General features: G+C 39.8%; 1 protein-coding gene across 2 annotated transcripts in view; it reads right to left on the bottom strand.

Moving 5' to 3' along the window:
* DOCK4 (dedicator of cytokinesis 4) overlaps nt 1–23,688 on the bottom strand; it is a 409,224-nt gene that overhangs the window by 73,025 nt on the left and 312,511 nt on the right. For both annotated transcript variants that reach the window (XM_089673954.1, XM_089673955.1), the window contains 6 exons: nt 21,793–21,853; nt 17,921–18,014; nt 13,068–13,216; nt 11,833–11,919; nt 8,418–8,522; nt 5,358–5,499 (listed from right to left, as the gene is read on the bottom strand). In XM_089673954.1, the coding sequence (XP_089530080.1) occupies nt 5,358–5,499; nt 8,418–8,522; nt 11,833–11,919; nt 13,068–13,216; nt 17,921–18,014; nt 21,793–21,853 (638 nt within the window). The remainder of the gene's footprint in view (nt 1–5,357; nt 5,500–8,417; nt 8,523–11,832; nt 11,920–13,067; nt 13,217–17,920; nt 18,015–21,792; nt 21,854–23,688) is intronic.

The raw sequence follows: 23,688 nt of genomic DNA, 5'->3' as shown, positions 1-23,688 counted from the left end.
CAAAAAAAAACAACAAATGACCCCTTTTCAGAAAGTAGACACCCTAAGCTATCTGCTGAGAGGCATATTGAGTCCATTGAAGAATTATTTTTTTTCTACAAGTTTCTGGAAAATGGCAAACTTTTTTTTTACACAAAGTTGTCATTTAAATGATATATTTCTCGCACAAGCTATGGGTATATGTGGAATTACACCCTCAAATACATTCTGCTACTTCTACCGAGTATGGGGATACCACATGTGTGAGACTTTTTGGGAGCCTAGCCACATACAGGAGCCTGAAATCCAATGACCACTTTGAAAGCCTGAAGGTGCGTAACTTCCCAATTTCACTTCCTCACTACCTATCACAGTTTTGAAGGCCCTGAAATGCCAGGATAGCACCAAACCACCCCAAATTACCCCTTTTTGGAAAATAGACACCCCAAGGAATTTAAAAAAAGAGGCATGGTGAGTATTTTGCAGATCTCATTTATTCTCAGAAGGTTTTGAAATATAAAAAAAGAAAAGAAAAAAATATTGTTTTTTTCTTCATTTTCCAAAAACTTGTGGCAACAAACGTGATCTGCAAAATACTCACCATGCTTCTTATCAAATTCCTTGGGGTGCCTACTTTCCAAAAAGTGGTTATTTGGGGGGGTTTGGTGCTATCCTGGCATTTCAGGGCCTCCGAAACTGTGATAGGTAGTCAGGAAGTGTAATGAAGAAATAAAGCCCTTTAAAAGCCTGAAGGTGCTTATTGTATTTTGGGATCCTATACTTGGCTAGACTGCCAAAACGTCTCTTACATGTGGTACCCCCATACTCGGAAGAAGTAGCAGAATGTATTTTGGGGAGTAATTCCACATATACCCATGGCATGTGTGAGCAATAAATCATTTAAGTGACAATATTGTGTAAAAAAAAAAATATTTTTTGTTTTTCATTTTTCAAAAGCTTGTGGTAAAAAAATAAATTCTTCTATTGATTTAACATGCCTCTCAGCAAATAGTTTGGGGTGCCTACTTTCCAAAAAGGGGTCGTTTTGGGGGTTGGGGGCATTTTATGCCCAGCATTAGAAGTTTATGCCACACATCATTCACTCTTCTAACCACCTGAAGACCAAGCCTTTTCTGACACTTTTAGTTCACATGAAAAAAATCTGTATTTTTTGTTGGAAATTAATTTAAACCCCAAACATTATATATATTTTTAAAGTAAACACCCTAGTGAATAAAATGGTGGGTGCTGCAATTTTTTATGTCACATAGTACTCACGCAGCGACTTTTCAAACGCAATTTTTAAAAAATAAATACACTTTTTTTTTTACTTTTAATGCACAAAAACACAATATATTGGCCAATTATTTGGTAAAATATAAAATGATTGTATGCTGAGTAAATAGATACCAAACATGACATGCTTTAAAACTGTGCATGCCCCGTGCAATGGCGACAAACTGCATACGTTTTTAATATCCATAGGCAATGTTTTAAAAGCCTTTACAAGCTACCATTTTAGATTTACAGAGGAGGTCTAGAGTTAGAATTACTGCCCTTGATCTGACGTTCATGGCGATACCTCACATGCATGGTGCAACTGCTGTTTCCATACTGGCACAGGGTCAAGGCTCACAAACGCATGTGCGCGCGGGGGGTGAGAGTAATTTTTTTTTTTTTTAAGTTATTTTGATTTTTTAAATTATTTTTACACTGTCCCTTTATTTATTTATTTTTTTTTATCACTTTTAATGCTATCACAGGAAATGCAAATATCCCCTATAACTTCAATGGGCATTGTCATACATTCTTTTTTCAGAAATCTGTGGTCTATTAGACTCTAGATATCTCCTCTGCCATACATTATCTGATCAAACCAGGATCGGTGTGATCAGATGCTTTCCCAATTTACAAATGGCGCTGTTTATATCCTTCGAAACTGAAGTGATGAAATGCTCGTAGCTTCTGATTTCTTAGGCTATAGAGACAATTGGCACCATTCTGGTCTCCAATCAGCTCTATGGTCAGCTGGCAGAAACACCGGCTGCATTCTCAAGTTCCCCCGATGGCACGGGAGTGCCTGAGAAGGCCATGGAAGGCAGCGGGGGAGGGGGGGCATTGTCTCCTGCTGCTTGTAAAAGCAATCCTGCAGCTAAATAGCCACTAGGATTGCTTTTACATGAAAGCCGATCGCCAGCTGAATAAAATGACATCAGTATTATGCCTGCAGCTGTAGGCATCATCCTGGTATAACCACTCAAAGTCCAGTCCAGTGATGTACCAGTACGTCCCTGGTCTCTGCCAAAAAAAAAATGTGTGGTATGCCCACCATTAGAATATACCACCCTGCATCCACCCACTTCTAATGGTGGACAAACATTAGGTCACACTTTGCCACATGCGCCAGTTCCAAGATTGTACAAATGTCTAAATAGTGGCCCGCTTCAATAAAAATTGTCCACGTATAAGTGGTACCCCATATGGAGAAAGGATGACACCAAGTCCCACACTATGTTGCCACTACTCCCCATGTAGTCTGGGCATCTGGGGGGCTCCACGTGACTATCTTTTCCCTCGTAAATCCGAAACTTATAAGTATAGCCTGTTGTCCTCGCACAGGTCTTCTACATCTTGACCCCATATCTGGCACGCTTGCTGGGGAGAAATTGTTTGAATGCAAGGCAGCCAAAAAAATTAATGAGGGTCACATCAACGCAGATTTTTTGCTGGGGTGTATAGACATCTGTAAATTTTTGGTTAAGGTGATTTGCGAGGGACTGAATTTTGTGGAGCCGGTCAAATTCAGGGTCACCCCAAGGATGACAGAGTGCATTGTCGCTGAAATGCATAAAACACATTATACTCTCATATCTATGCCTGGCCATGGCAGCAGAGAACACAGGCATATGATGAATCAGGTCTGTGGACCAATACAACTGCAATTAATTTTTATTAGTAATGCCCATGTTGATGGTTAGGCCCCAAAAAAATATAAATTCAAAGACGTAATGGGTTTCCATGCGAATGGTCTGGCAAGGTTTGAATTTTGGTTGGTGGCGATACATTGTTGTGCATATAAAATGCTCTGATCCACAATCAACGCATACAGATATTCAGTGAAAAACAGCTCCAAAAAATCAAGGGGAGTAGTTAAATTTGCTATTTCCACCTGAATTCCGGGTTGGGCAGTGAATGGGGAAAGTACAAGTACTGCAGAATTTGTGGGCTGCCAATCGGGATTTGAAAGCACATCCGGAAGGATACTTGGGGCTCTACGGGCCTGTGTGCGAATTCTTGGTGGTTGCGGGACAATACTTGTGCTCGCCACCGCACCAGCTTGTACTGCACTTATGGGACTCACCACATCGCCAAGCGATACTGCAGTGCTGGTATTATTATTAATATACAGGATTTATACAGAGCCAACAGTTTGCTCAGCGCTTTACAATTTAACGGGAGATAATACAGCAACGATACAGTTCAATAAAAGAGAGTTAGGAGGGCCCTGCCCCTTGGAGCTTATAATCTAAGAGGTATGTGAAAGCCCAAGATGTACTAGACCACTGGTGCTCGCCAGTTCACCAAAAGGTAGCATGGCACTGCATATGAGAGTCATCAAAATTTACCGGCAAGTGCTAACAGAGATCAGGCCTGATTCTGCCAACACTGCGGTTTTGTGTGCAATAGATCAAGTGACAGTGACCTACTGGCACTGCACTTGCTGGGGGAGAAGGGGGGGTAAGAGTAGGGGCTAAACGCAGGTGCTGGCAGGTGACGGGGCTGATCCCGCTAACTCTGCGTTTTTGGGGACGCTATACTAATGTGAACGCTGGTATAGTGCTGATCTGATCAAACATATTGATCCGTTCAGACACTATACTAGCAATGGAGGTTTATTGTGCATGAGCGTCTTCCTGGCAATCGAGGGGGTAAATGTGATGACTGGTGTACTGACGGGCAATCTGACGCTATCTGGGAGGGGCGTGAAAACCACAGGAGCGCAAATCATGTAAATATATGTGATTTTGTGCACCTGTGCTGCCCTGTAGCAGTATTTCTGCTATAGGGCGATCAGGAAGCGGTTACAGAAGCGGTTTGTGTTATGGTGCTGCATCACTTTAACTGACAATTGCACGGTCATGCAACGCTGCACCAAAATAAAATTTCCGTCCTTTTTTCCCCACGAATTGGGCTTTCTTTTGGTGGTGTTTGATCGCCTGTGCGGTTTTTATTTTTTTGCGCTATAAAGAAAAGGCCAACAATTTTGAGGAAAAAAAACAATATTTTGGACTTTTGGCTATAAAACATGTCCAGTAAAAAAATTTAAAAATCAAATTTCATCATAAATTTCGGCCAAAATGTATTCTGCGACATGTCTTTGCTAAAAAAAAATCCCAATACATGTAAACTAATTGGTTTACGTGAACATTATAGCGTTTACAAATGACGGTATACACACTGGATTTTTAATTTTTTTATACTAAGAATAGTGGCGATCAGCGACTTATGGCGGCAATCAGCTACTTATGGCGGGACTGTGGGACTGCAGCAGACATTCTGACACTGGGGGGAACTGACTTGGGGTCACTGACATCCCCAGTTACACCAATACAGGGATCAGTGCAAAAAAAAAAAACACATGACACTGTACTAATGGCACTGGGGAGGAAGGAGTTAACTTCTGGAGACAATGAAAGGGTTAACTATGTGAGGGGAGTGTTTTACTAGGGGGCGGGGGTGAGTACCTCTCTATTACATACTGTCCCGGAAGGCTGTGACCAGAGATCCCGGAAGGCTGTGACCAGAGATCCCGGAACAGTGTGCTGAAAGCTGACAGGGAGGAAAGCTTCATTGAAAACAATGCAGCCTTCCTCTCTGTCTGTGATTGCCGGCAATCGCCGGGCTCCGGAGGGTAATCACCAGCTGGGACCCGGTGATTGACACCCACGGCCGCGATCGGTGCTGCGGGTACAGTGGTCACGCACTTCGCGTGCGCCCCCTACCCCGGAAAGCAGGATCATGTTTATATACGTGATCCTGCGCACAGGGGCCGCCTTGTAGCAGTATATGTACTGCGGGCGGTCCCCTAGTGGTTAAATGAATAATATAATATAAACAGAATGTATAAACACAAACCCCCTTTACTGCAGCAATAACAGCCATGCAATTTTTTTTATTTCCATCTTTATTGAAAAAAAAAGTATGGCTCAGCTATTATCCCTGAATTACACATAGCCTGACACAGATTTTGCAGATATCACTATCAATGTCCAAGGTAGAAGTCATGTTTTTCAGCTGTAGATTTAACAGTGCAAAATAAATACTTAGCAGGAAAGGGTGGCTTGCAATCTCCTTATGCTTCACAGTAGAAAGGATACATTGTGCTTCTGCTTGGAATATCGTTTCATCAGGCTGGTTGGCATGTTGCATTGCAATGGCATGTGGGAATTCTGTTAGCATGCGCTGCTGGAAAGCCTCCAGTCTCTCATAGTCATGGCCTCGACAAACAAATTCTTTGTTCTGGTCATGAGAGAAATTGTTAGTGTTTAAACAGGAATATCAACTACACTGCTTTTGAATGAAAATGGTTATGGACATAGTAATTATTTATACATCATTATTTGCTATTTCATGGACTAAAATTCAGTCCGGTTCACTTTATTTCATCATGCAGACAATGTGTGTGTGTGGTGGGGAGGGGTTGTGGGGAAAGGGGTACTGCTGTATTCAGGTACTGGACATTGTATAGTGGGATGGCAGGTGTTGTGTCTTTTGTCCACTACATGGAAAATGAAGAGCTTAAGGAGCTTCAAGTGGCTTTTGCATTAAAGGAGAAGTTCACCTTTTGGAAAAGAAAAAAAATAAATGTAGATATTTTTTTTAGGAGAAAAACAAATGTGTATGTATTATTTTTTCATAGCAGCCTATAGAGCACTGCACCCACGATCAGTAGATTCAATGTCAAGTTCCTACACACACTCTCTGCCACTCTGTTGCCAGTACTCCACGGTGTGAATGGACTATTATTGTGCTTATCAGTATGCTTGTGGTCCATTGAAACTACAAATCCATCTGCTGTGATGGCAGACATGACCTGTAGTTCATTCATTTGTGGGTGGAGCTGCACACAGCCATACCGTTTTCAAATTAGACAGTAGGTGCAGAGGAGAGGAGCCTCCGCCCATTATCACTGGATGGGAGACTCAGGTGGAGGGAAGCAGGTGAATGGGACCATATTATATCCTAAATACGGGTGTTAACACATAAATAAAATTATATCCTAAATGCGGGTGTTAACCATACTAATGAACCAAAGTGTTTGCAATTAAATATGAGGGTCACTCACTCATAAATTAACTTTTGCCATTGAAAAGGTTCCGATCAATCCAAAATTAAAAGACAACTAAAATCCAAAGTGCTTCTTTATGAAACACAGTGTGGACACTTACATTATATACACACACACATATATATATATATATACACACACACACACACACACACACACACACACACACTCTGCACAATATCCAAAAGCCCATGGACACAGCAGTGTAGGGCAACAGGCATGAGTTATAACTGTTGCAAAACTGAAGGACCTAAGTTTGTGTCAAGAGACTTAGATATATCCTTGGTCCAGACCTCTAGCCCATGACAAAAGGGTGAAGAGCAGGGACTAACAGAAAAAGATTTGAAGACGATTTCTAGTCTGATCTTTAAACACTGGAATGTCCTAAGAGATGATCAGGGTTTTGTTGAAACCAGAAAAAACAGATACACCACGCAGTGGGACCATTTATTAACAAAAGCTTCCTCAACAGGGTATTTTTAGGAAATACATTTGATAGGGGATGACAGCTTGTCAGGAGAAGACCAGTCACTGTATAAAACCAGTTGTAATAATGAGTGTACTGGAAGGTTTTCACAGGTTAGGGATTTATAAGCTAGCCTAGACTAAAGGTAAATTCAGAGGATTAAGATGTGATTTGCTATAGTTGTCAACAAGTATGTGTGAATAAGGATAAATATGGTATCCCTAAGCCTAGGAGTTATGTCAGCAGACTGAATCTCCTCAGGCATCCAAAATTAAAAGTTTAGACTCCTCATCAACCGGACGTGCATATGCAAAAACACATCCACCATACCGCTAGTATAGCAATAAACCAAACCAATAAAGGTATTCATGAACCTAGCAGTAGGAGCAGGAGAGATTAGGAGGCCTTCGTTGACTAAGTCAATGTAGGTAGCAGTAAGAAGTATTGACCTCTGAGCCTTAAAAAGAGCCAGCAATGTTTTGACTTACAACGAGGGGTAGAAGAGGTAGAGAAAAAAAAACACAGACACACACACAGGCAATATGTTGTGGGTCCAGGGGCACGAATATGGTGCATTCAAAAATTTAAAATGTGTTGCAGCTATGTTCCTCAAAGTGCTTGGGACATATACATTGTGTCAAAGAACTGCACTCCTAGCTGTTTCAGCACCATTAAGTTCTTGCAACACAGGAGAGATGGTGCACAAATGAAAACAGTAATAACACATGAGGAGGAAACTCAGGAGAAAGAGCACGCACACCAGGCTCCCAGAAAAAAAAAATAGAGGGCAAGCCCCTACCCTTACCCACAAGGACAGTTTAGACAACATCCTGCGACTCAGTTACAGTCAAGACAATCTTTAACCTACTGGTGGGTATACCCCTATGTATTCAGAGGCAGGCTTCCACTGGTGGGTGTATCATAGCTCTGCACCTGTACAGCACTCTGTTGCCAACAGCTGTAACCTGCCACTTTGAAAGCGCAAACATCAGAGGCCACTGCCTAGGGCCAAATTACAGGCTAGCTCTGCATTGTCCTCATGATGGGATCTAGATACAGCCCCCAAGGCAGTGCCAAGGAGCAGGAGATCGGGAAACCAGCAAAGGAAACTGTCATAACACTGCACTGAACAAAGAAACATGGCTGAAATGTCTAGATAAAAAGGCATAAAAGAAAAAACTGGGAGAGTAGAAAGGGTTATCCTGCCAGTTCCTTTTTTTTTTTTTTTTCAGTGTCCAATTCTTCTACAGGTGGCAGCACAACCTAGAGTCTCAGAATCCCTTCTGTCCTGTGTCCCTTAAGATTAAGTAACTATTTTTCTGACTATAAAAATGGAACCCTAATCCTTGGGAATCTTCCTGTAACCTTTCCCAGCGCTATAGGCTTAGACAAGTCTTCATCTGGGATCCTCTTTTTAGCACGACACCATTCTGTAGACTCACATACTTGACTTCGACGTATGACTTGATTTGGTTACGTAAAAGATTTGATATAGAAAACACTGTTTCTTCATAATCATTCAAACTTTAAATTTTGTGTTTATTGGCTATTTTTCTTAAAAAGTATATAATTTTATTATTTTGAATTATGACTAAACAAGATAAAAAATATTTTGTCACTTACTCTTAAGAAAAATGGGAATTTTTTCCCATAAAATCCAACGCGGAAAAATTCTGGCTCCAAACGTTGCTGGTCCATTATTTTATCATACAATGAAGCTTCCATCATCTGGTAAAAAGAAGAATGTTGAGGACTTTCACATAGAATATTACATTTATATACAGTATCTATTCAGGAATACAACTATGAAAATGCATATTTTACATGCTTCCTGATATTAGTTTGCATCAGAACAATCTAACACCTCCAGTTTACACATATGCATGCTTGCCAATATCCAATAGACCTGCATGTACTAGGGTCTACTGTGGTGTGCTCATCTTTGTTCTGAATAGCTATAAGAATTGTCTAAAAGGTCAAACATTTTCACCTTGACATTCCCTATAATGGAAGCAAGTCAAGTTTATATATTGCGGTTGGGTACAACCTAATTATTGCCTAAGCTTGTCAAAGTCGCCATTACAAGGTGACAGGCAATTTATATTTATAGAACATTTTCCCTGAAGAAAATTAAGCTACCAATTTACACTGAATGATTACCCTCTTAAAATTCACATTAGAGGATGGACTGATTGATAAATGCACTGCCCAAGATTCAACTGAGCCCACATGGACCATCTATTCACCCCAAGCACACATTTTCTACAGGGATACCCTAGAATTACACAAATGTCTGGACCAATTACATTCTCACATTATGACAGTATCACAATTCAAATAATAATAATGCAAATCAACCATACCAAAATGCCAGAACTAGTATTATAATTATCAGGCTGAATTGATGTTTTTTGTCTAGAATTAGCATGAGAGAGACTCCTCCCCCTGTTGTACTAGATGGTGCTGGGAAGGTGAAGCTTGGAGTTCATCTAGCAAATCTGTAATGAACAAATAAATCCCCAAAGCCACCCTAAAGAATTCAGTTATTAGGTGTGTTTTCTGAATGCAGGATCATAGGTTGGGCCCCATTCCTTAAGACTCTATGCTATGCCATCCTATGCTATGGGTATACATACACTGAGTGCTTAGCAGCATCCAGCGTGTATACAGCCAGAGCCAGCAACCGTGGCTGCAAATTCAGGCTCAGTCATAGGTACTGATCGTATGTAGCCACTTATGTGAGCAGTATCATGCTATCAGCACCACCCATTGATTTGCTCAAATAATGGTGTACCCAATTTTGTGGTGATTGCAATAAAGTTGTCATACTATGAGCGGTCTGCTCCCCTGCTATTCGTGTCAGTGGCAGCCCACAGAGACTTACTCAGCTTTTCACACTGGCTTATAGTAGGATTCAGAGTCACATGGAGTTGTCTACCCATGCAATGACCTGCTGCTGTCTCTCTGCTGTTCTCGCTCTAACGTTTCAGCACTGCAGCAGTTAAACATGCACCATGCCAATCTCAGCTTTGCACGACATATCCTTGCTATATAGGTTTATCCGTTTACATACATTTAGGTCCATATATATTTGGACACAGGCACAATTTTAGTTTTATTCAGGTATTTACCAAAACATCTTCAAGCTATAGTTATATAATGGATATGGGCTGACCGTGTAGACTCTCAGGTTTAATTTGAGGGTATGTACATCCAAATTGGAGAAATGGTTTAGGAATTACAGCTCTTAAAAGTAGCCATCCCCCCTTTTTCAAGGGACCAAAAGTAATTGGACAATTGAATCAAAAGCTGTTTCATGGCCAGGTATGGGCTACTCCTACGTTATTTCTTCATCAATTAAGCAGGTAAAAGGTCTGGCGTTGATTCTAAGTGTGGTATTTGCATTTGGAATATATTGCTGTGAACCTACATCATGCGTTCAAAGAAGCTGTCCATGCAAGTGAAACAGGCCATTGTAAGGCTTCAAAAACTAAACAAATCCATCAGAGAGATAGCAGCAACATTAGGAGTGGCCAAATCAACAATTTGGTACATTCTGAGTAAAGAAGAACGCACTGGTGAGCTCAGCAACATAAAAAGGCATGTACATCCATGGAAGACAACAGTGGTGGAAGATTGCAGGATCCTCTCTAAGGTAAAGAAAAACCCATTCACAACATCCAGACAAGTGAAGGACACTCTCCAGGAGGTGGGCGTATCATTGTCAAAGTCTACAATCAAGAAAAGACTTCAGGAGAGAAAATACAGAGGGTTCACCACAAGGAGCAAACCGATCATAAGCCTGAAGAATAGAAAAGCCAGATTAGACTTTGCCAAAAAAAAATCTAAAAAAGCCAGACCAGTTCTGGAAAAGCGTTCTTTAGACGGATGAAACTAAGATTAATCTGTACCAGAATGACGGGAAGAAAAAAGTGTGGAGAAGGCTTGGAGCAGCTCATGCTCCAAAACACACAATGTCATCTGTAAAACATGGCGGAGGCAGTGTGATGGCATGGGTATGCATTGCTTCCAGTGGCACTGGGTCATTTGTGTTTATTGATGATGTGACAGAAGACAAAAGCAGCCAAATGAATTCTGCAGTGTTTGTCAGCCAGATTTATCCAAATGCAAAAAGTTGATTGGATAGTGCTTCACAGTACAGATGGACAATGATCCAAAACACACTGCAAAAGCAACCCAGGAGCTTTTGAAGGAAAATAAGTTGAATATTTTGAAATGGCTGAGGCAATCACCTGATCTCAACCCAATTGAGCATGCATTTCACTTGCTAAAGCAAAACTAAATGTAGAAAGACCCACAAACAAAGAACAACTAAAGACATCTGCAGTTAAAGCCTGACAAAGCATCAGAAAGAAGGAAACCCAGTCTTTGGTAATGTCCATGGGTTCCAGACTTCAGGCAGTCATTGCCAGTAAAGGATTCTCAACAAATATTAAAAATGAACATTTTATTTATGATTATATTAATTTGTCCAATTACTTTTGGTCCCTTGAAAAAGGGGGGATGGCTACGCTTAAGAGCTGTAATTCCTAAACCCTTCCTCCAATTTGGATGTACATACCCTCAAATTAAACCTGATAGTGTGCACTTTCAGCCCATATCCATTATATAACTATAGCTTGAATATGTTTTGGTAAATACCTGTAAAAAAACTAAAATTGTGCCTGTGTCCAAATATATATAGTTTAAACTGTATGTGTGCGTGGTTCTTTATGTTGGGACTTGTAAATGTCACCTGCTGCCTGGGTCCTGAGCAGATCAGGCAAGCACAGTCAGAAGACTCTAGTATACACATGGCATTTAAACACAACAGTCCATCTCTACGCCCAAGTGCATCTCCTTTGTGCTGCAGCCAAGAGTGACAGGTGCGACTACAGCTCAGAGGATAGTGTCATGGCAGGAGCACTTTCTAAATCGAACACTGTACACTAAGTGCAGGTGAGCCCCTCTCCCCCTTGGGGCCAGTGTACTTAAAACATAACCAATAATATATTAGAAAATACTGTTGTTACTTTACCCTCATTTTGCTGAGATTCCTGTAGTCATAGTAATTTTCATACTGTTCAGCAAGTTTCCTGCAGAGTATAATTCCGTTCTCCCAGCACTGTGCATAGAAATAAAAAGAAACCAAGTCCATAAAATCTGTAAATCATGTGTGAATGGTAAAGACAATACACGCCATTTTGTATATGCTCTGTATCTCACAAAAGCTACAATTTCTTTGAAGAAATAGACCCTTGAGTGCTGCTCACATATGAGGTTTTCAATATACAAAATATAAGAGTAATGCCTACAGAAATCAACCACAGACTGGTAAACCATCGATTGCTTTCTGCAAAAACAGTCTGATCAGAATTTCATTGAAATCGTAAAACCTGTTATTCTTCAAATGCTAGCTGCTTGGCTGTCATGCCAACCCTCTTCATTCAATACTGGGGGTCACTAATCAAGAAAAAGTATTAACATCCAGACTTTTGACTTTACTATGACTTTCATAGGCAGCAATCAATCAGTAATGAGGAATTCGCAAAAAAAACAAAAAAAACAAATGGTACTAGTGTTGTGTATGGTATGAATAGCTAGGGTACATGGCAGGGACCAGAATCTGGGTTGCTGCAAAATGTAGGTGCAGTGCAGTGTATGAACCTACCTGCTGGGTATCTTTTAACAAAATATCCCTGCTAGTACAAATACTTCTATTTTATAATACACATAAGAGCCCAGCGCAAGAATGCTTGCTTAAGCAGGAAATTTACTGCATATGTCTGACACACTGTTAAAAGGACAAAGCAATTTAGGAAAATATTGATGTTGGATGAAAATCTAAAGCTGGCCACACACCTCCTGATCGGCCAGATGTAGGGTCTACAATCTATAACATATTTAACCAGATATGGTAATGGTGAAATCAGATGAGGATGGCAATTATTTGACAGATGTCTTTTATTAGCTATGCAAAATCACGAACATTCACCTTAACCGAGCCCCAAAATTAACATGACCTGACCCACCACTAAAATAACATTGGTTACCCCTTCCTTGGTTTTCTAAAGAAATGGTTATACCTAACATTAATTATTTTTATTTATACAGTGCTGTCAATTTACACAGCGCTTTACATGTATATTGTACATTCACATCAGTCCCTGCCCTCAAGGAGCTTACAATCTAAGGTCCCTAACTCAGATTTATACATACACATAGCAGGGCCAATTTAAACAAGAACAAAACACAAGACATAAGCTGGCTTACTTTGCCTCGGTCAAAATTTTGGATGATGGTCATATGAAGGTACTCTTTTCTTTGCCATTCTGTTTGCATTGGATAGTTTAGAAATTCTCTAAGTGGCCGGTCAGACCATTCCAGTAGCTCATCATACAGTAGAAGGGTGTAGGCAGCCTCTGCAGAGCACAAAAAAGAATTAAATAGTGGACTATGAAAAAGCATACATTAACGATTATAGTTATTTATATAGTACAGACACCTTTAAGAGCAGAAATTGTAGGTTGGCTTCACACCTAAATGGTGTAGTGAAGTGTGGGTTAACACACAGCACCAGACCACAAGTGTGAAAGAGGTCAGAGAAGACTGGTCCTTCAATGGGCTGACAGTCTAACATCTGTATCCAAAGTCACAAGCACATGAACACAGTGTTGCTAATATGAATGGAAGCCTATTAACCCACCAGTATGTTTTTAGGCCATAGAATGAATTTGGAACACCCAAGATAAATCTATACAGACACAACGAGCACAACAAACTCCATGCAGATAGTATGCTTGCTAGGACACAAGCTGCAAAATTACGATCCTGGATAAATATTCAAGTCATATAATCGCTGAGATCTAAACATTAGACATGGGAGCTACATTTCTTTCTTTATTTTCACCTAATGAATTGACAGTAACAAAATCCTTGCCCTTTAGTGACACCACTCCCTGCACTGTATCTTTGGAGAAGCAACAACTGTCATCGTGGGACACGAAGTGTATAGGACTAGAGAGCACCTTCATCCTCTCCTTATCCCCATAACATAGAAAGGAGGTTTTCTGAAGTTCACAGGGAGATCTAGGCAGGGCTAATTATTATTATTATTATACAGTATTTATAAAGCGCCAACAGTTCGCTCAGCGCTGTACATTACAATGGGAGACAATACATGAGACAGTACAATAATAATGCAATATGATACACAAGGGGTTCGAGGGCCCTGCTCCTTGGAGCTTACAATCTAGGAAGGAGGGGGCTAATGACATTCCTCACAGATAAATGTAGCAGCAGAGTATACCTGAAGTTTTCAGATCATTGGATTACTAGCAGGATCAATAGGTATTTTTTGCACTTATGGAACATATTTAACAAGGTGCTTTCAACTTTATACTGAACAGGCCAAAAAAAATCAAGTGAAGGATAATGTTAGGGTTTACATACAGTATATTCTAAAGTTAAGACAAATACATTGACAAATTATTGATGCTTCCATTGCCATCAACGCCTTCTAAAATACAAAGTTGTTTGTTGTCCTGATCCTAGTCACTGGCCATGGATCAAAGTATGCAGATTACAATGTGCAACTTCAATATTACTTTCTATTCTACACACCTGTTCTAAACTCAAAAAGTACTGATGCTAGACAGCCAGCGAACTAGTAATCTTAGAACATGTTTAGTAGTTGCACACCATTTTATTTATTAATATATACATGTATATGTCTTAATTCTTCGTGGCATAGATTGTTGTAAACATTCCTCAGAGATTTTGGTCCATATTGACATGTTAGCATCATGCAGTTGCTGCAGATTTGCCAGCTGTACATCCATGCTGTGAATTTCCCGTTCCAACCCATCCCAAAAGTGCTCTATTGGATTGAGATCTGGTGACTGTGGAGGCCATTGGAGCACAGTGAACTCATTGTCATATTGTCATGTCAAGAAACCAGTTTGAGATGATTTGAGCTTTGTGACATGGTGTATTATCCTGCAGGAAGTAGCGATCAGAAGATGGGTACACTGTAGTCATAAAGGGAAGGACATGGTCATCAACAATACTCAGGTAGGCCATGGCATTTAAACAATACTCAGTTGGTACTAAGGGGCCCAAAAGTGTGCCAAGAAAATATCCCCCACACCATTACATCACCACCACCAGCCTGAACAATTGATACAAGGCAGGATGGATCCATGCTTTCATGTTGTTTACGCCAAATTCTGACCCTACCATCTGAATGTTGCAGCTGAAATCGAGACTCATCAGACCAGGAAACGTTTTTCCAATCTTCTATTGTCCAATTTTGGTGAGCCTGACGTTTGTCCAATCTTCTATTGTCCTGTTTTTAACTGACAGGAGCGGCACATGGTGTGGTTTTCTGCTGTTGTAGCCTATCCGCTTCAAGGTTCAACGTGTTGTTCATTCAGAGATGGTATTCTGCATATCTTGGTTGTATTGAGAGGTTATTTAGAGTTACTGTTGCCTTTCTATCATCTCGAACCAATCTGCCCATTTTCCTCTGACATCAACAGGGCATTTTTGTCCAGTCAAGTGCTGCTCACTAGATATTTTCTCCTTTTCAGACCATTCTCTGTAAATCCTAAAGATGGTTGTGCGTGAAAATTCCAGTAGATCAGCAGTTTTTGAAATGCTCCGACCAGCCCATCTGGTATCAACAACCATGCCATGTTCAAAGTCACTTAAATCCCCTTTCTTCCTTATTCTGATGCTCGGTTTGAACTTCAGCAAGTCATCTTCACCACAACTAAATGCACTGAGTTGCTGCCATGTGATTGGCTGATTAACAACTTGTGTTACCAATCAATTGAACAGGTGCAGTTAATAAAGTGGCTGGTAAGTGTGTATACATACATACATATACACACACACTATGTTGCCAAGAGTATTGGGACGCATGCCTTTACATGCACATGAACTTTAATGGCAGCCCAGTCTTAGTCCATAGGCTTTAATATTGAATTGGCCCACCCTTTGCAGCTATAACAGATTCAACTATTCTGGGAAAGCTGTCCACAAGGTTTAGGAGTGTGTCTATGGGAATGTTTGACCATTCTTCCAGAAGCACATTTGTGAGGTCAGGCACTGATGTCGGAGGAGGTGGTCTGGCTCACAGTCTCCACTCTAATTCATCCCGCAGGTGTTCCAACAGGTTGAGGTCAGTTCCTCCACCCCAAACTCACTCATCTATGTCTTTATGGATCTTGCCTTGTGCACTGGTGCACAGTCATGTTGGAACAAGAAGGGGACATCACCAAACTGTTCCCACAAAGTTGGGATCATGAAATTGTCCAAAATGTCTTGGCATGGTGACGCCTTAAGAGTTCCTTTCACTGGAACTAAGGGGCCAAACCCAACCCCTGAAAAACAGCTCCACACCATAATCCCCCCTCCACCAAACTTTACAATTGGCACAATGTAGTCAGGGAAGTACTGTTCTGGCAACCGCCAAACCCAGACACATCTATCGGATTGTCAGTGAAGCGCAATTCATCACTCCAGGGAACACCTCTCTACTGCTCTAGAGTCCAGTGGCAGCATGCTTTACACAACTGCATCCAACGCTTTGCATTGCACTTGGTGATGTAAGGCTTGGATGCAGCTACTCAGCCATGGAAACCCATTCCATGAAGCTCTCTATGCACTGTTGTGCTATCTGACACACAAAAGTTTGGAGGTCTTAAGCTATTTACTGTGCTGACAGTTGTCAACTTCTGCACACTGTGCGCTTCAGCATGCGCTGACCCCGCTCTGTTATTTTATGTAGCCTACCACTTCATGGCTGAGTTGCTGTTGTTCCCAGTTGCTTCTACTTTGTTATAATACCACTTAGGGCTCGTTCACACTAGGCTGTTTTGCCAACGCTTGCCAAACGCCCCTATAGCGTTTGGCAAGTGTTGGTCCGGTGTTTGCGGAGCGTTTTTAACGCTCGGCAAACGCTCCGCAAACGCCGCATGCGCGGTTTAGCGGCGGTTGCTAGGCGTTTGCCGAGCGTTAATAACGCCTCACAAACGCCTATAATGCATTTGAGTGGTGTTACCGCCCCGCAACCGCACCGCAACCGCACCGCAAACGCCGGCCGGGCGTTTGCGGAGCGGCACCATAGATGAGAATAGGAGGCTTCAAAGCCTCCTGACTCGACCAGAGGCGTCCGTTTTGCCGCGACGCAACGCGACGCAAACGCTCCTGTTAGAACAGCACCATGTGCTGTAATGTGCAGAGTTGGCAGAGGCGTTTGGGAAGCGGTAAAAACGCTTCCCAAACGCCTCTCTGCCGCCTGCACACAAGGCTAGTGTGAACGTAGCCTAACAGTTGATCGTGGAATATTTACTAGTAAAGAAATTTCACAGATGGACTTATTGCACAGCTGGTAACCTATCACAGTACCACGCTTGAATTCACTGAGCTTCTGAGAGCGATCCATTCTTTCACAAATGTTTGTAGAACAGTCTGCATACCTAGGTGCTTGATTTTATACACCTGTGGCCATGGAGGTGATTGCAACTCCGGAATCCAATGATTTGGAGGGGTGTCCCAATACTTTTGGCAATATAGTGTATATTTATTTATTTTCCTTACTACGGGTTTCTTCTACTAGCATAGTTCTATTTAACTGATTAGCTAGAACACACTCATGTATTTGTCCCTCTGAGACTAATTTTGTCTGCTACTAAGGGACTGACTAATCTGACTCTGGGACTAAGTCTGGCTCCTGGCAATCAGTGTACTTTACTTTAACAGAGCCTGGCTGGCCAATAAGTACTTTTTTCCCTACAGTAACAGGTATATTAAGGTGAACATTAAGTTAGGGATGGCAAGCCCTTAGTAATAAAGTAAAATCAACTTCAGAAGGACATGGAACATTTTTTTAAGGGTTGGGAACCTCATATGTACTGAATAGCATTTGTTAAATTGTAGACTATTTTTGGCAGTTGTATTCACATCTCATACATCAGATAAGTATAGTTTAACTTCTCACTGTTCACTGTTTTGGCAGTGAATGCTGCAAGTCATTCAAAGGACAAAAAAAAAAAATCTTACCTATATTATGTAATACATAGGTCCTTAAAATCATGAAGAGGTATCAGGTGCATGTTTACCTGTATAATTCTGTGCTTTCATGTGCAGGTCATACAGTTTGTGAATATACCGTATATACATTTCTTCTTTGTTCAACTCTGTTTTATAAAAATTCTGTAAAGAAACAGGTTTCATTTAGTTATATTTCTAAATAAACCATATCTTCCTACAGTATTGCAGATATCAATTTAATAAGGGGGTACTTGGTTTTTTTTATTTTTTAAATAATATCTGGCAAAATGTTTCCGACATTAGGTAAAAAAGGATGAGCAGCTTCATGCGATCATTTTCTGACAGAGATAGGCAGCGTGTTAACATAGTACATCTTACCAGTGAGAAACTCTGTGCTACAGAACTGCAATTTAGACATTTTTGACACTTAACTACCGAAATACATTTTACAATGACAGGTTGGTGGATGTGGTATTCAGTAGAGCCAGTTTAAAACATAGCACTTTTACCTAATTGTGCAAGTGTCCCAGGACACACAAAGCCTGTGATTGCACTATTAAAATGCATAGAGACAATCAGAGTGGCTCTGTGCCTTGTGGTTGCTAATCACAACGACAACAAAGTTAAACAGTACTACTGTTTACATTTGAGATCCTTCCTCTTTCTCTCACAGGAGGAACAAGGTCATGAGGTATATAGACCCCTATGCATTTTATGGCGTGGAATTGTCATTTGAAAAGGGAAAGATCACTGGAGAGAGAGTTAGGCCTGAGATATGAGTGATACATTAAGGGCCTCTATCTACTCATAATTAGGTTTCTAAGAGAGCCAAACCTGTTGAATACTTTCAGAAGTATGGGAATGGATACAACAGAGTTACTTTTGCAATGCAAAACATGTTTAATACCAGACATTTCTGGATTGTTACTGTCTGGTTATCCATAAGCCACCTGGTCACTATTGGAGATCACCTTGGAATACCAATAGAGCAGAATTAAACAGCAGGGTGTGTATAACAGATGATTGCAAATAAGGAATCTTCACCTGGGAGGAGATTCCTGCATGCCCCCTGGCGGTGGGGTATAGATATAAGAGAGCATCGCCTCAAACCCCCTGGTGAGGTGGAGATGAGAATTTCTGATCAGCTGTTAACTGTCAGATCAAAGAGCAAGCTATGAACCAAAGGTTGACCTGGGTAAGAAAATTTGCCCGCATTGATACAACCATCTGCTGGAGGATATTGAAGACAGTAACATTATCCCTGATATTTACAGATTTTCCTGATTGATCAGATAACTATATAGGGGGTGAGTGGGGGTCTTGATAACGGTGGTGCTTGTGTGCATTATAAAATGCCAAGTCAGGCCATTTCCTGTCCCGCTGACTTCAGCCCAGCTAAGATACCAATTTTGAAAATGGACTTATGTAACTTATCATCTCCATTTAATTCTTATCTGTTATATTACTTTAGATCAGCCTTTCTCAACCATTTCAACACAGAAGAACCCTTGAAATAACTTTCCAGTCTCAAGGAAACCATGCTGAAAATTACTATATCTAGTCATGATACATTAGTGTGATGGTCAGTGGGAAGAATGCTCCTTACATTCATGGTCATTGAGAGGAATTACCCCCCCAGATAGCTAAAAAGTTCAATTGTTTAAGTGGGAACCTATCTGAGAGGCAGAAAATGCCCATTGCTCAAGGAACCCCTAGGAACCTCTGAAGGAACTCTCAGGATTCCACGGAACCCTTGCTGAACAATCCAGCTTTTTATGTATTAGTATTTTACTTTCTTTGGAAATAAATAAGAACTTTGCTTCTTTGAGCATTGTCTATATAAATATAGCTATTATTATTCATAGCATCACTAATAATATAATCAGAGCTTTAATAGCACCTTATAGAAACAGACAAGATATATTTCTTTTATCTAGGGAGGAAAAACACCACCTAGTTATTTCAGTTACATACAAAAGAAGATCATCTGCACAAGACAGAATCTGTTATAGCAATTGCCTTATTGAAGATTTTCAGGTTTAGGCTCTCTCACATAGCACATGAGATGTACTCGCATATTACAGTCAGATGGAACCACAGATCTACCAGCAAACCACTCCCAATAACAAAGTTTTATTTTTTTATCTTCAAATTCAACATCGTACTGCATCTTAGGACTATAACAAAGGTGAGGAATACAGTGCCGTAGCACTTAACCACTTCCAGACCGGACACTTTTACCCCCTTCCTGACCAGGGCAATTTTCAGCTTTTAGTGCTATCACACTTTGAATGACAATTGCGCGGTCATGAAACACTGTACCCAAATGAATTTTTTACCATTTTTTTCAGATAGATAAAGCTTTATTTTGGTGGTATTTATTCACCACTGGGATTTGTATTTTTTTTGCTATGTAAATGAAATGTCCAAAAATTTTTTAAAAAAGTGTTTTTTTTATAAAATTTTGCAAATAAATAATATTTCATCATAAATCTTAGCCAAAATGTATTCCGTTATCTTTTTAATAAAAAAAAAAAATCCAAATTAGTTTATAAGCAAAAATTATAATTTTTAAACATTTTTTTTTACATTTTTATTTTTTTTTTTATATTATTTTTTATTTTTATTTTTTTTTTACATACTGTCACCCTAGCAGTACAGTGTCACCATGGTGACACTGTACTACTTGTGAGGGGTGATAAAGAATTTTTTTTTTTTTTTTTTTTTACACTGATTGCTTTTACACCCATATAGGATGTAAAAGCAATCATTTCTCTTTCTCTCTGTGTGCATTTCTGCACTCATTGAGAAATACAGAGTGAGCTGTGATTGGTCACAGCTTGTCACATGGTACAAGGCTTTTGTGAATAGCCTTGTAACATGTGACCTCTGTGATCATTCACAGATTTCACACATAGTAAGCAATGATGTCACAAGTGACATCTTGCTTACTACTTTGCATGTGATCACTGATTGGCCAATCAGTGATCACATGATCTGGACCTCGTACAGAGGTCCCGTCCGATGATCGGTGTTTCACTGTGTCCGGAGGACACAGCGGGCACCGGATCGCGGTGCTGCACGCTCCCAGGGAGCGCGCACAAGCAGGGTGCGGGGAGGCCGTTTATAGACGGCCACCCGACCCTGCAGTGCCACTGTCTGGCCGTTTATATACAACGGCCGGTCGGGAAGTGGTTAAGGAAAAGCATCTTTGCTCTCCTAACATTCTGTACTAGATGCACATGTTTGCTAGAGAACTGCTGTTGGAAATATTTTGCTTTATTTTAATGGGACAAACAACGGCAATACAGTGTGACAAAGTTTACTACTTTATTTAAGACCATGAAGCAGATATGGCACAAATTCAGCTATAAAAGTATACACATTAAAATAATTGTTCATTTTATAAACAAATGGGAAATGACAAAAGAAAGATGATAAAAATGGCCAGTTTTGTAATTACTGAAAAGTGTTCTTTAATAATAACATGCTGACTTAAGCAGTTAAAAAGAATCATAAGATTTCATTGCAACTGCTTCTTGACAGGTAACTATAACAAGCCTCAATCAGCTGTCAAATCCTACCATTGCCACCACAGCTGCTGCAAGTGCATCTTATGATTCTAGACAAGTTCACATCTTAACTTTTCAGCAGATTTGGAAATGTAGCAACATACTCTGCATATTAAGGACCTTTAGCTTTCAATTTTTTACTCAAGTAATTACATGGGCTGCAATGACAATCTAAACAGGCTTGAGCTATTCCCCTACCTGCAAGAAACACTCATTTTGCATCATTACGGCCTGAATAGATTTGTACTGCAGCCATTGTGTTTGTTTTAATGAGGAAATAAAAAGCACATTAAGAACTAAATGAAAAACATTTTCATTAAGACATCATTGCTGGCAAACTATTGACCAATTTAAAGTATGTTTCCTACCAATAGACTAACAGTGCATCCAATCTTCTTCCCATCTACTTCCCCTATCTTCATGCAGTCCCTGCAAATGCAAAAGCAAGTTATTAATCTTCACAGCAAAACGGAGAGGAATATTATGATTTTGCACAGTCACTTATGGGAACCTGTGTGTCATTTCTAAAAATACAAAATGCTTACTATTAAAAGGAAGACATTTATGGTAAAATTACATATTCCAGCTATTAGTAAGCCTGTAATTGGAAACAGAACATTCTGATAATCCTGAGGTACTATATTTCAAAGATAAACAGTGCAATTTCACCATCAGGAAATGTTTCCTAAAAATAGCAAGAACACAGAATCACCTGCTTCCACTAAAACATGGCCCACCTTTTCCATAAATAGAAGAATGCATATGTATTCAATCACTGTTAAATCTGTGGGACTGCTAAAATAAGCAGCACTTTTGCCTACAAAAACATGAAGTGAGTACAACTGGAAATGTGTTTAAAGATGAAAATTAAAACATTGCATTTCATTCAATTGATGCTGTATATAAACAAACACATTTGTCATTACATTTGTTGTACAGTTTTTTTTAAACTAAATATCCATCAAGTTTTAAGCATGGTCTCTTGCAGTCTATATACAGTCTATACTTTTATCTTGTATTGTAATTAATGCCATCATAGCTAGCAAATATTCTGACGTTTAAGACAAGTAATGAACCCATGTGTCGAGCACCTTTCCAGATCCCCCCCCAAAAAAAAAAAATCTTGTACTCGACACAAATGAAATGGCAGGTACCTGCAGAGAACTATGATCTTTCTGAAAAATGGCAAGCTATTATATGGCTTTTGAATTAAAGTGGTATTAAAGCAAAAAATGGTTGCAATAGTTATCTTTTTTTAGGGTTTTTTTTCCCCGTTTTCACCTGGTGATCTAGCCAATACCACACCTCCTGTATTGGAATGCCTACACTCTGGATGAATGAGCACAGGGGGCATGTTTGGACAGCAGCATTATCAGTCTGGGGGGGGAATGTGTTAGCTGTATCATACAATTTAGATACACTAACTGAATTGAAGCCAAACTCTAGCTCACACTGCAATTACAAAAGTAGATACAGCAATGTTTTTTTTTTTTTATAAAGGGTTTACATAAATAAAAGCTGATAATTTTAAGCACCCTGTCAGTGCTAAATAGTTTGTCTCAATCCTCTAAACTGATACGTTTGCAGGAGAGCTTGTTCTTTTGAAAAATAACTAACTTACTGACTGGATCATGAAAAGAAAAAGAAAAAGTCTAAAAAAAACCCAAAAAACAAATGCAGCCAACCCAGCTAAGAATTGGTAAGCTGTAATATTACAAAATGTTTGCTTTTGAGTTAAGTCTGACCAGATTTACATCTTAGAAGCCTACAGAACCAGCAATCTGGCACTTTAAATCCCACCGATTAAAAGACCACATCCCTATGATACTGCTTTTTTATTCTAAACCTCTTCACACAGCATAAAGACAAAAACTTTTGAATGCAACAATTTGTCTGATGAAACAGACAATTCCCCCAGACCAATTTTTATATTTCACAATTTGCCATCAATTTAAATAAAACTAAATAATATATATTATTTTTTTCAGAAGAAACAAGAGACTTTTTTGGCCATATTGTTTTGCATAAATTGTTTTATTTCCTTGCAATCTATAAACAAAAAAAAATTTATAAAGTTTTCTTTTTATAATTTGACCAGTGTTCATTTTAAAACTAGTGATTCTGTCAATAAAAAATGGAAATTATAATTTACGTATAATCTGTCTAATTTATAGATGACCCCAATACTATGTTTCTTGTACAAAACATGGCAAAATTATTTATAAGGACCTTAAAGGAAATAAGGTGTTTTAACCACATCCATA

Source organism: Staurois parvus, unplaced genomic scaffold, assembly GCF_062004578.1.
Source record: "Staurois parvus isolate SC_StPar_1 unplaced genomic scaffold, SC_StPar_1.0 ptg000147l, whole genome shotgun sequence".
Lineage (NCBI taxonomy): Eukaryota > Metazoa > Chordata > Amphibia > Anura > Ranidae > Staurois > Staurois parvus.
The sequence above is the reverse complement of the archived record's forward strand: the minus strand, read 5'-3'. Positions and strand labels throughout refer to the sequence as shown.